The sequence below is a fragment of the Artemia sp. Qi Xiang Cuo genome, chromosome 5, assembly GCF_049724085.1.
Source record: "Artemia sp. Qi Xiang Cuo chromosome 5, ASM4972408v1, whole genome shotgun sequence".
Lineage (NCBI taxonomy): Eukaryota > Metazoa > Arthropoda > Branchiopoda > Anostraca > Artemiidae > Artemia > Artemia sp. Qi Xiang Cuo.
The window spans coordinates 50867974-50881464 of record NC_142798.1 but is presented as its reverse complement, the minus strand read 5'-3'; the positions used below and the strand labels follow the sequence as shown (position 1 = coordinate 50881464).

Genomic DNA, 13491 nt, shown 5'->3' with positions numbered 1-13491 from the left:
GTCTGAAAAAGATGAATTTGACATAGATGAATCAGATTCTTTTTAGGTTTGGAGAGATATGAAGTTGGAATTTATCAAGCTTCAATCAGACTCAGACAATACTGTCAGCTCACAAGTGAAATAATAATGTCTTAGATAGGTGAATTAGATTTAGATAAATCGGATTCTTTCTAGAGTTAGAGACACATAAAGTGGGAATTTATCATGATTCAGTCAGACACAGATATTACTATCAGCTCAGAAGTGTTATACTAGAGTGTGAAATAGGTGAATTAGGTTTAGATGAATTGGATTCTTTCTAGATTTAGAGACATATGAAGTGGGGATTTATAAAATTTCAGTCAGACACAGACACTACTATAAGCTCACAAGTAGTACAATAGAGTCTGAAATAGGATAATTAGGTTTAGGTGAATCAGATTCTTTTTAGAGTTAGAGACAAAGGAAGCGGGAATTTATTAAGATTCAACATACAAAGACGCTACTATCAGCTCACAAGTGGTATACTAAATTCTGAAATAGGTGGATTTGGTTTACATGAATATGATTCTTTTTTAGAGTTAGAGACATACGAAGTGAGAAATTATCAAGAATCTGTCGGACACAGACACTACTATCAGCTCACAACTGGTATACTTGAGCCTGAAATAGATGAATTAGGTTTAGACGAATCAGTATTTTTTAGAGTTAGAAACATATGAAGTGGAAAATCATCAAGATTCAGTCAGGCAAAGACACTGCTAACAGCTCACAAGTGGTAGACTAGAGTCGGAAATAGATGAATTAGATTTAGATGAATAGGATCCTTTTTAGAGTTAGAGATATATGAAGTGGGAATTTATCTACATTCAGCCAGACACAGACACTACTACTAGCTCACAAATGGCATACTAGAGTCTGAAATAGATGAATTAGGTTTAAACGAATCGGATTCATTTTAGATTTAGAGACATGTAAATTGGGAATTTATCAAGATTCAGTCAAACACAGACACTACTATCAAAGGCAGTAATAGTGTTCAAACGTGCTTCGTTTTCCATTAATTCATCTTTATACCATGTCGTTATATTGTGTGCCAATGCCCTTTTGATTCCGCTTTTGATTTACTGTCTATTACTACTTTCATTTTACACAGGTAATAGTTCTGGCACGTTGACAAGATATGGTTTATGACATTTGAGAAGCAGTGGGGCTTTCTTTTTCTCTTTGCTTTCAATTGAATGTTAATACCAGAACGGTTTTGATAGGATCTATCAACAGGTAGCGTGTTACTGCCAACAGTAACAAGAAGTTGTCCCTCATCAAATACGATTACTTTTTATGTTTGCATTCTCTTTGAGCACTATCATCCCTAGAAATTATTTTCTCGTATATCCACCATCAATAATCTTGAATCTTTTTGGTAGTCTTAAGAAATTTAATCCCTCACTTTCAGGACAATGCACGCATATATTTCTAATGAGATCCCCACTAAACTTGTTTCATATTTCAAATATTTGTCTTTTTCAGCATTCAAAGTAACCATTACTTTATCATGTGCACACATTTTCTTCAAATATTTCATCTTTAATTTTCTTAAATATGATGCAAGTGTTTATCCATCCAATTTACAAAAAAGACTGATGGAAATATACAATGAACTAGGTAGCGTCGATAACAAGCCAGTGGGTACCACTGGGACAGCCGCTTAAAAAAGAATCCAAAAAAATAATGTTCACCAGTCAAAAAATTCTATTATTTCCTTTATAGGGTTGTCGTATCATTGCTTAAAATATATACGCCTTTATTAATTTCGACTTGTTGCATGCCCCAATACTAAGCAATACTTTTCAAAAGCTTAATTTTTTTATACCAGTCATCAATTAAAAGACTTAGAATTTACCAAGTAACTGAGATTGTTCTAAGCAAAAGGTTTTTTTTATTACTTTTTAATAGTAAGTCATCAATTAATAAGACTCAGAATTTGTCAACTATCATAGTTTATTGTAGTCAAAATTGCTTTTATTAGATTTTTCATTCTCAGTCAGCAACTAAGACATTCAGAATTTACCTACTAGCTTAGTTTGTTCCATACAAAAGTGCTTTTATATTAATATATGATGCTTAGTCAGCCACTAAGACATTCGCTATATACCTACTAGCTGAGTTTGTTCCAATGTAAAGGTGATTTTATTTATTTTTTGATAGCCACTCATCAATTAAAAGACATGGAATTTGCCTACTAATTGAGTTTATTCCATGGAAAGGTGATATGTATACAGGTAGTGTCTTTTGTTTTAGCTCTATTCTTTTCCTCCCGAAAGCCTGGTACTTGCGTCGCTAACCCCAAACTCAATATGCACTTGATAGAATCTACAGCTCCTTTTGATTCGGGGCTAATCGATAGCTCCACACCCTAGGATACAAAGAGAAATATATCAAAATCACATTTAAAAAAATGACCATTTAATAAGTCATGACTAAATGAAAAGCATCCATTTAGGAGAAGAATGTTTGATTCTTTTCCTTAACCCTTAGATTAAAATTCATGATTCTTATCTGGCGTGAGACAAAGGGTGTTTTGGTAAGAGTGACGGTTCAACGAACAGTTCATTGCAAGTTTTTGAAGTGAACTTTAAAAGCTTAAATATAAATATATGCAAATAACAAAAAAATTGATTTCCTTAATGGTATATTGAATATAAGTTGAGTATATAAGTATTAATCAGTAATTTATAAGTCAAATTTTAATTTTGTAGTTTTGATTTGTAAGCTATTTTATCGCCTTTTATATGATAATATTCACTGTGGCAATATTTTTATTTTATATATAAGCGTCTCCCTTCTCATAAAATATCACATTTGACATTGTTAAGTAACAAAGTGACAAAATCGAGTGTTTGAGTTACTTGACCATCGAATTTCAAATGATGGGATCAGATGATATTTTGCTATCACTTTCTTACTTAAATACGTGCTTTGACAAGAAATATGTCATTGAAGGTCTGTTCCAAAATGCTGGTTTTCAAGATCTCTATGTTATAACTAGGGAAAAACTGTTAGGTGTCATTACTCTAGTGATGCGTTTAAAATCTTCCTAACTGACCATTGAAAACAGGGATGCCTTTAAAATCTTCATATCTGACCATTTAAAGTATTAAAATCCAGCCTTATGTTGGATCCGATTGCTATGATTGGTTGCAACGCCCTCATGGCATTGTATCATGTAAGTAGACCATTAAATGATTGCTGTGCTTTTAAAATCCATGGGCACGTGTAAACCTTCCTGTGTGCGTTGTAGAAATCCTTTCTATGTGTGTCATGCGAATCCTTCTTAAGTGTGTTGCTCAAATCCTTGATGCGTGTGTTGTTAAGACCATGGATTACATACTACTAGTGCTTTTGGATGACAGCTCAAGCTCCAAATAGCAAAAAATCTTATTGGAATCCCACGTGTCTGAACCGATCATAAAATTTTACTTTAATGTTTGTTTTGAAAATTTACATTTGTTTCATAAACATGTTCTATGTTCTATTTTTACTTCATTTAATTAAACAAAAAAAATCCTCAAAATAAGTTATTCAAAGAAAAGTAAAGAACTCCATTAAAACAAAAATGAGCAAAAATGAAACCCAAAAGGAACAGAAATTACAATAAATAGCCGAGTCAAACTCAAAACGAGCAGAAATTAACATTAGTTGGGCTCAAAACCCCTATGCCTTCCCAAGGCCAGAAAGTAATGTTTACTTTACTGAAAAAATATAAATGTTTTTACTTTTATAACTTTAATTAATCAAATAATATTAACATTTTGATAACTAAATATCAGTATATGTATATTAAACTGACAAAGCATGTTCATTTGTATTGCTTCAGTAAAGTGCAAACTATGTTCTGGCCTTGGGAAGGCATAGGGGTTTTGAGCCCAACTCATGTTTATTTCTGATCGTTTTGAGTTTGACTCGGTTATTTATTGTAATTTCTGTTCGTTTTGAGTTTCATTTTTGCTAATTTTTGGTTTATTGGATTTGTTTACTTTTCTTTTAAAAACTTATTTTGCGGAAAAAGTTTTTTTAACTAATTTCGGTTTGTTTTATATTGATATAGTCTTTTCAGGGAAAAAGAAAATAATACTTTAAATCTTTTCGTTTTTTTAAGACTTTATAGATTGGCCTGCTATTTGTATTCTGGAGAAAAATTTTCAGCAATTTTTAACAGCATACACTCTTTTAAAAATCTGGACACAAATAGTAGTATTTAATTTAGTTTCATACCTCTTCTAGTTGACCTGAAATAGAAAACTTGACACCATTCGCAACAAAAATCTGTTTACTTTCTTTGATGGTTTGGATACACTTACGCTATTTTGATTTGGTTAAATTTTAAGAGCAGAAGAAGCCCCAAAAGTTTGAACATAATACCCTCAGTCGTTCTTGGGATATTAATGAGATACCTTATTGGGAATTAGCCTCCCTTATTGGGAAGGACCTAATTTCCCGAACTTTAAAATACATTAAACAAAATGACTATCTCAAAATTTTGATAGGATGTGTTTGGGGAAATGGTGGGCGTGAGAGAGGCGTTAGTTGCTCTCCAATCAATTTCAACTATTAGAAAAGGCACCTGCCCTTTGAATTTCCAATCAAATGAGCCCTTTTGAAGTTTCTGTGACAACGCTTTCAATAAGAACCTTATATGCCTCCAGAGCATAACTTAAAACCCTTGCCTTGAGGGCTGGGGACAGGGTGTCATCATCAAAGACCTAATTTCCTGAACTTTCCACTACGTTGAACAAAATGGCTATCTGAAAATTTTGATTCGATGTGTTTGGGGGAATGGTGGGCGTGAGAGGGGGGTTAGTTACCCTCCAATCACTTTCGACTACTAAAAGGGCACTAGCCCTCCCAATTTCCAATTGAATGATTCCCTTTTGAAGTTTTTACGACAACGCTATCTATAAAAACCTTATATACTCCCAGGGTATAATTTACAACCTTTGCCCTGGAGGCTCTTGGGGGTTTGTCATCCTTAAATACATAATATCCAGAACTTTCAACTACGTTGAACAAAATGACTACCTCGAAACTTTGAGTGAATGCGTTTGGGGAAATGGTCGGCATGAGAGGAGGATTAATTTATCTCCACTCACTTTCAACTATTAAAAAGGGCACTAGCCCTTACAATTTCCAATCAAATGAACCCTTTGAAATTTCTAAAACAACTTTCTATATGAACCTTATATGCCCCCAGGGCATAACTTACAACTCTTGCACTGAGGGCTCTGAGGGGGTTATCATCATAAAAGACCTAATTTCCAGAACTTTCAACTACGTTTAAAAAAATGGATATCTCAAAATTTTGATTGGATAGGTTTGGGAAAGGGTGGGCGTGAGACGGGGGTTAGTTGCCCTTAAATCACTTTCGACTATTAAAAAGGACACTAGCCCTTTCAATTTCCAATTGAATTAGCCCTTTTTGAGGTTTCTATAACATCGCTTTCTATGAAAACCTTATATGTTCACAGGGCATACCTTACAACCCTTGCCCTGAGGGATATGGGGGGGGGGGTGAGGGGTGGTCATCCTTAAAGACCTAATTTCCAAGACTTTCAACTACGTTGAATAAAATGGATATCTAAAAACTTTGATTGGATGTATTTGGCTAAAAGGTGGGCGTGAAAGGGGGGTTAGTTGCCCTCCAATCACTTTCAACTATTAAAAGGGCCCTAGCCCTTTGAATTTCGAATCCAATGAGCTTCTTTTCCTCTTCAAGTTTTTACGACAAAGCTTTCAATGAAAACCTTATATGCCCCCAGGGCATAACTTATAACTCTTGCCCTGACGACTGTGGGGAGTGTGTCCTGCTCAAAGGTTTAATTTCCAGAGCTTTCAACTACGTTGAACAAAATGGCTATCTCAAAATTTTGATTGGATGTGTTTGGGGAAAAGGTGGGCATGAGAGGAGGGTTAGTTCCCCTCCAATCACTTTCGACTATTAAAAAGGGCACTAGCCCTTTGAATTTCCAATCGAATGCGCCTTTTTTTAAGTTTCTACGACAAAGCTTTCAACAAAAACCTTATATGCCCCCAGGGCATAAAATCAACCCTTTCCCTGAGGGCTGTGAGGGAGTTTCCTCCTCAAAAGCAGAATTTCTATCTGGAAATCAACTACGCTGAACAAAATGGCTATCTCAAAATTTTTATTGGATGTGTTTCGGGAAATGGTTGGCTTGGAATTTGTTTTAGTTGCCTTTCAATTACTGTCGAATATTAAAATGGGCACAAGCCATTACAATTTCCGATTGAATGAGCCCTTTTTGAAGTTTCCACGACAACTTCTTTGATACAAAGTGCCCTGGTCTCAAGGAAAAAAATAATAAATAATACATTGTGCCAACATCATTCTTATATACCCCCAAGGTATAACTTAAAACCCTTTCCCTGAGGGTTGTGGGGGGGGGTTTCCTCCTCAAAACATAATTTCTATTTGGAAATCAACTACGCTGAACAAAATGGCTAGCTCAAAATTTTGATTGGATGTGTTTGCTGAAATGGTGGGCATGGAAGGGGTGTCAGTTGCCTTCCAATCACTTTCTACCATTAAAAAGGGCACTAGCCATTCCAATTTCCAATTGAATGAGCCCTTTTCGAAGTTTCTACGACAACTCCTTCGATACGAAGTGCCCTGGTATGGAAGAAGAAAAAAACATAATAAATTGTGCCAACATCGTTCTTTACTTAGGCAGCGCTATTGCGCTGCCAAGGATTTATTTTTGATTCAGTGCCACTACACAAATTGGAAAGCATTGCTATCCAAGAACTGCAATTGATATTTTTTGAAAAAAAAATTTTGAGTCTGCTATTGAATTTTATCACCAAAAACTGGCACTTCATCTTCTTCATTTTCAGTTGTACGTTAATAATGTTATACAAAAGTAGCATCTAGAATAGATTATGTTAGGAAATATTGAGATAGCAGAAGCAGACTTTTAGGAAAGTTGAAACTTGGTCTGTCAAAGAATAATAGAACCAAAAATCCATGGAAATGGTGCCATAAAGAGAATCAATTATCTTAAATGAATGGAAATGAGGGAATTAATCTTAAATCATTTCGATCTTTCATTACGTTTATTCATTAAAGCCTAAAAATTAATAAGATTCACCAATGACTGTATCATAAATTGAGATTTAAAATATATTTCTCTAAAAATGTAATAGGGAATGCTTTGAATCTTTGTTTTGGCTCATTTAAGGCCCATATGACATTGTCCTATTTTTTTTCAGACAAAAGGGTTTCCTGTTGCGATAAACCACAAAAGTATTTTGTGTGTCAAGCCAGATTCGGGATGACAAGTCTCGATCATTAAAACCCCTCAAATTTGTTTTCTCTCTACTACCTATACTAGGCTGTACTTCTCTCTTGTCACTTTTTTTTATTATCAAATTTTCTTTGAATACGAGCTGGTTTATACCAAAGTAAATCACTTTTTCTCTTATAAAATTTGGAGCAATATCAGGACGTTAAAAAAGATCAGCAGTAAATGTTGTTAGTTTGGTTCTTCTTTTTTAGTTTAATTTATATCTTCCAGACTTCTGGCGGCCTTAACTTAGAAGGCCTGAACAACAGCAATCTGGACAACTCTCCCGTTTCCTTAGACACGGCATCTACAATAGACACAGACAGCTTGTACATGAGCATGCAGAATGATAGCTTATGGAATCATCTAATACAAGATCGAGTTTATGAGTTTACCAAAACGAAAGAGGTTAGAGAGGACAATATCTGTGATGTTGTATTGGAGCCAGGTTTTTGTGGTAATCTTATTTTTACACTGAATATTCTGCTCTAATTGGCATAATTAACCGTGGCATATTTTCCTCTTCACTATATTTCTCATGGATTAGGGAAAAATAATGTTTGTTTTCACCCAATAGAAGTTATAAAATATTAGAGCCCTAAGACCCAAAGGACAGTCCATCTGCTATTCCTAAAATAGTGCCCTAAAAGGTGACATAGGGTATAGCATTGTGTAATTACCAACAATCACTTACTGAAACAGTCCGAGCCTAGTTTCCAGAAACGGTTTTAAGAGTTCGAAATCATTTTTTTTTGTTTTGTTTTTTGTTTTTTGTCTTCTCAAGGACTTCATTTGAATATTCCTTTGAGTTGGTCATTAGTTAGCAGCTTTCCAGCTAAGGGAGAGTAGATACCGTTAAATTTTTTTTGGTTTTCACAAGATCTTAAACAAGTTGCAGCCCCACAAATAATGTCTCTGTTTTAATTCGTTTATCGAGAAATCTGTTTAATTTACTTCAGCAATCAATAATTGATCTTCTAAGTGAGGTTAAACCTACCTCGGCTGGGTATAGCTACTGTATTTTTTCTTGAATTTCGGTATATATTATAGACTCATAGACTCATAGACTCATTTATTTATAAACAACTATCGTAGCCGTGGCCGAAGCCCCGACTAAATGGCGCTGTTTAGTACATTACATAAAACTGGTCACTGGCGGTTTAAATAACTGACAAAAAAAGGCACGAAAGAATTGCTGTGACGGGTTGTTCGACACTTTGGCGGCACTAGTTGATTTTTATGGCGGGTGTTGGCGGTGATAGGTGCAGGTGGGGGAAGCAACGAACGGTGTTTCTGGGACGAAAGAAGGGACTGCCCAAAATTGCACATTAACTGTAAGCGCCTATCACGCAACGTTGGCAGTCGTAAGGTACTAAGGGCAGCCTCATAAGAGTTGTATTTCGGGCCTAGTATCACTTTCACTGCCCGTTTTTGAATGGCTTCCAGATCTTCACTTAGGTATTCAATATTATGAGCCTGAGGGCCCCACACAGGACACGCATATTCAAGGATTGGGCGCACATACGTGACGTAAACCGTCTTCAGCTGACTTTGTGAGAAACCCAGTCGGCGCAAGGTAATTAGCGACTGTAATGCGTAACTACCTTTTTTCACCAGACCGGCGATGTGCGCGCTAAATGAACAGTCGTCACTGAAAGTAACCCCGAGAATCACTGAGGTTGAGGTAGTAGGGTACCAAGGAACCGGGCATGAGAGGTCACGCTTAAGCGGATTAAACCTCATGACTTTTGTTTTATTCATATTAAGCTGGAGGTCATTAATGCTACACGCCTCGAGAAAGGAGTTCCTGATCTCACTGCTGAACTGGGGATACACGTCTGACTTTTCAGCAAGATATTTCAGAAGTAGGGAGAGATCGTCCACGTATTTGAATCTGTCTTCAAACTCGAGGATAATGTAGTTAATTACCGCTAAAAACAAAAGAGCTGCCAGCTTAGTGCCTTGTGGTGCGCCACACGTTAGTTCAGCCCACTCAGAGTTTAAGTCACTAGGGAAGAGAGCATAGACACACTGACAGCGGTTACGCAGGAAGTCAACAACTAAGAGCAAAATATGCTTCCTAGCGCCCATCTTTTTGAGGTTATTTGCTGCTGTATAGTGGCGGATCAAGTCAAAAGCCTTACGATAGTCGACTAAAAGCAGGTCAACGAGGCTACTGCCTTTGTCTAACCACTCGGTAATCAGGTGGTAGAGACGTACTAGATAATGCGTCGTACTACTCCCTTTCAAGCAGCCGTACTGAAACGGATCTAGGGCTGGCTGAACTTGGGCTAGGAGCTCTCTATAAATAAAAGATTCAGTCACTTTAGCCATATTAGGCGTAATAGAAATCGGACGAAGCTGATTGCAGGACTTCGGGTCTTTGACTTTAGGTAAGACGCGGACGTAGGCTTTTTCCAAGCACTCGGGAATTTGTGCTCCTTGAACGACTGATTGATCACTGATGAGAGTGGTTTTGCTAAAAACATAGAATATTCTCTTAAAAGTTTAACTGGCAATTCTCCTGGGTAAGAAGCACAGTTGCTTTTTAACTTTTGAAGTTCTTTATACACCGCGAACTCTGATACTTCAACGATTGTATCTTCAGAGACGTCAGCAATGAGGGCTTCGATTTCGGCTTCAGTGAAGGACGGGTGAGTAGTACAGATTGAAGTGAAAAAGGCGTTCACTTCGGCTGATTTTATCAGCGTTTTGTCGTCTTTCTGTATCTTAATTTCACTGGTGGTACGTTTACCGGTAAGACGCTTGACTTCAGAGTGCCACCTACGGGGCTCACCTTGAAGGAGAGGCGAGACTTTGTCATGAACGTACCTTTTCTGCGCTGCTCGTAACAGTTTAACAATGCGGTTACGAAGTTTGTTTGCTTGAACAATATCCCCACTGCGATGTAACTGGCAGCGAGTTAAGATAAGCTTCTTTAGATCGGGTGTTACCCAAGGTTTGTCAGTATCACTAACAGTTATTTTTTTCTCAGGGAAATGTTCGTGATATTTACATGACAGCAAAGAGTTGAAAGTATCAACTTTCTGGTCGATATCTGTCATAGAGCAAATCTCATCAAAGTCAAACGTCCCAATCCACTGTCCAAAGGAACGAATTGCCTCTTTAGTCATAGGTCGAGTGGTAATTTTTACTTTACGTGGTGCTGGAAGGCCAACTTTGGCCTTCCAAAGAAGTGTGTTATGGTCAGAGTTATGCAACGGACCGAGAGAGAAGGGTACTTCGTAATAATCGGGAATGTTCGTGAAAATAAGATCTAATATACTACCACTGACGTGAGTAGGGATTGAGACAACTTGCTTAAGGTCAAGCATGCTGGAGACCCATGCCTTATTAGTCTGATTGAAATCACCAGCGATTACAAAAGCAGGCGCTGCGTGTCTGCGGCGTAGGTCATCAGTGCAGTTTTGGATATACTGGATCAGTTCTTTTCTGTTCTTTGCACTTTCGGGGTAGTAAACTGCAGCTACAACCAAGCACGAATATCGCTTTGATAGGCGCTTTGGTTTATTAATACTAAATTATCATATATTGCTGGGTTTTCCAATGCTGCGAAATGCTTTTTATTTTTGATGCGTCTGAGGCCGTTCATGCACTTGTAACATATATTTTACACAGAATTGCTAACATGTACTCAATTGACAAAAGTTCTCAAAATTTAAAGCTAATTAAATAGTAATAGTAGTCCTAACCATTAGAATAGTAATTTGGGATTTGATAGGATTGGCAGAAGTCTTCATAGCCTGAAACCAAATCAAAATAATGCAAAATTTCTTTGTTTTAGGGTGGTCTGTACAAGCACCAAGAATATTATACTCTTTTCTAATGTTACTTGGGATAACTCAAGCAACTGTAAGCTTCATGATGGCCGCTATTGCGTGTACTTCAAGATCCATTGATCCAAGACAAGTAAGTGCAGAGTATATTTTAGATATCAAATATAATTGACGAACTTTTGTTATCGTTTCTTCTATGCTGGAATTTAGATCAAAGGCTATTTATTCCAAAAGTTTTGAGAGAAATAGTTAACTTGATATTTACAAGAAATACCATAATTGCTATGAAGAAAATATTACATAGCCAGTATAGCAAGGAAAACACCTTTTACAAACAATGTTAGGCCAAACAAAGGGACTGTTTAAACACCAAATATAACCATTATGATTTTATGAAAGATTCAACTTTTTAAAAATTTAAGTAGCAAATATTATCAAATGCTTTAATGTACTGATTGTGATAGTGAAATGAGAAAACAATGAAAGCTCTATTTGTGACGTAATTGGTCAATTTTCGCTGACGCTATCCTATAGCTCGCCTTGTGGTCACGTGATATTTCTGAACAGTGAAGTGATATATTGTTCTGGCACTCAGCTTGAATGTTTTCCTAAGGCTGAAACAATCAAACAGTTTGTGGTAATGAACTGTAAGTAGGGAGCGACCCGGCTCAATAGTAACCGAAACTCTAAAAAACGGATTCGATACCAATAGATACATCAAAATAATTAGGTTTAATGCTGATTTCAAATATGTATATTTTATCAAGTTTTGTCTTACCCATCAAAAGTTACGTGCCGGAGAAAACTTGCCTGATTTTTTAAAAAGGGGGAAACACACCCCTAAAAGTTATAGGAACTTAATGAAAATCACATCGTCAATTCAGCGTATTAGCGAACCCGCCTGTAAAGGTTTCAAGCTCCTATCTGCAAAAATGTGGAATTTTGCATTTTTTGCCAGAAGAAAGATCACAGATGCGTGTTTATTTGTTTTTTTTTTTTGTTTATGTTTTTCCAAGGGGTGATCGTTTCGACCCACTGGTCCTAGAATATCGTGGGAGGGTTCATTCGAACGTAAATTAAAAGCTCTAGTGCCCTTTATAAGTGACCAAAAAAAATTGATGGCAATTAGGCCCCTTTCCACGCTAATTTTTTTGCCAAAGTCACCCGATCAAAAATTTGAGATGGCCATTTCATTCAGCATGGTCGAAAATATAATAACTATGTCTTTTAGGATAACTTAATCCCCCAAAGTCCCCGGGGGCAGGGCTGAAAGTTATGAACTTTACCCAATGTTTATATATAGTATTGGTTATTGGGAAGTATACAGACGTTTTCAGGGGGGATTTTTTCTGGTAGTGGACGGGGGGAGGGTCGGGGGTTATGTAGGAGAATCTTTTCATGGAGGAAGTTGTCATGGGGGAAGGGACATTGCTATAAAGGGGGCACCGGATTTCCCAGCATTATTTAAAAAACTATCAGAAATTAAATTTTAAAAAGTCTTTCAACTGAAAGTAAGGAGCAACATTTAAACTTAAACCAAACAGAAATTATTACGTATATCATTGGGATCGCCCCCTAGTCAATACCTTGCTCTTTAAGCCAAAGATTTTTTTTTAAGTACTTTCATAAGAGCTATTTATTCTAATTAACGACCTTTGCGATTAAAGGGTCATTTTTAAAGAATTGGAACAAAATTTGAACTTTAGCGTAAAGAGCGAGGTATTGCCTAAGGGTCGAACACCCTAATATACGTATTAAAAATATATGAATATAGAAGTTCGGCACGTATGTTAATTCGTAAGTTACATATATTTATTACTAATAAAAACGTTCGCAAATAAAATTAAACAATTTTCGAGAAAGCCATTTAACCAAATAAAAGTAAAATTAATATGCAAATTGTGTTTTAATTATTGATCAACGGTTAGCCAAAATCATAACCTGCATTAATTCAAAAACGTTTAAAAATTGAATAAAAAAAGTTTTATATAAAAACTTGAATAAAAAAACAATTAATAAAAAAAACAAGTTTAAAACGAACAGAAATTATTCCGTATATGAAAAGGGCTGTCCCCTCCTCAACGTCTCGCTCTTTACACTAAAGTTTGACTCTTTCTCATAACTCTATTTTTTTTAACAATAAAAAACTTTAGCGCAAAGAGCGAAACATTGAAGAGGGGACAGCCCCTTTCATATACGGAATAATTTCTGTTCGTTTTCAGTTTTAATGTCGCTCCCTACTTTCAGTTAAAAAACCCTGTTTTTTTTTATTTATGATAAGACAAAAGCGAAGGGCGCTGTTGGAAACTATAGCCTATATTTATCCTTAAAAATCATCCCAACAGTATAAACTCGTA

General features: G+C 36.2%; 1 protein-coding gene across 1 annotated transcript in view; it reads left to right on the top strand.

Annotated features, from left to right (window-relative positions):
- LOC148952236 (uncharacterized) overlaps positions 1–13491 on the top strand; it is a 182655-nt gene that overhangs the window by 125930 nt on the left and 43234 nt on the right. Inside the window, exons 4-5 of the mRNA XM_089089689.1 lie at positions 7569–7794; positions 11143–11267. Coding sequence (XP_088945815.1) covers positions 7569–7794; positions 11143–11267 — 351 coding nt within the window. The remainder of the gene's footprint in view (positions 1–7568; positions 7795–11142; positions 11268–13491) is intronic.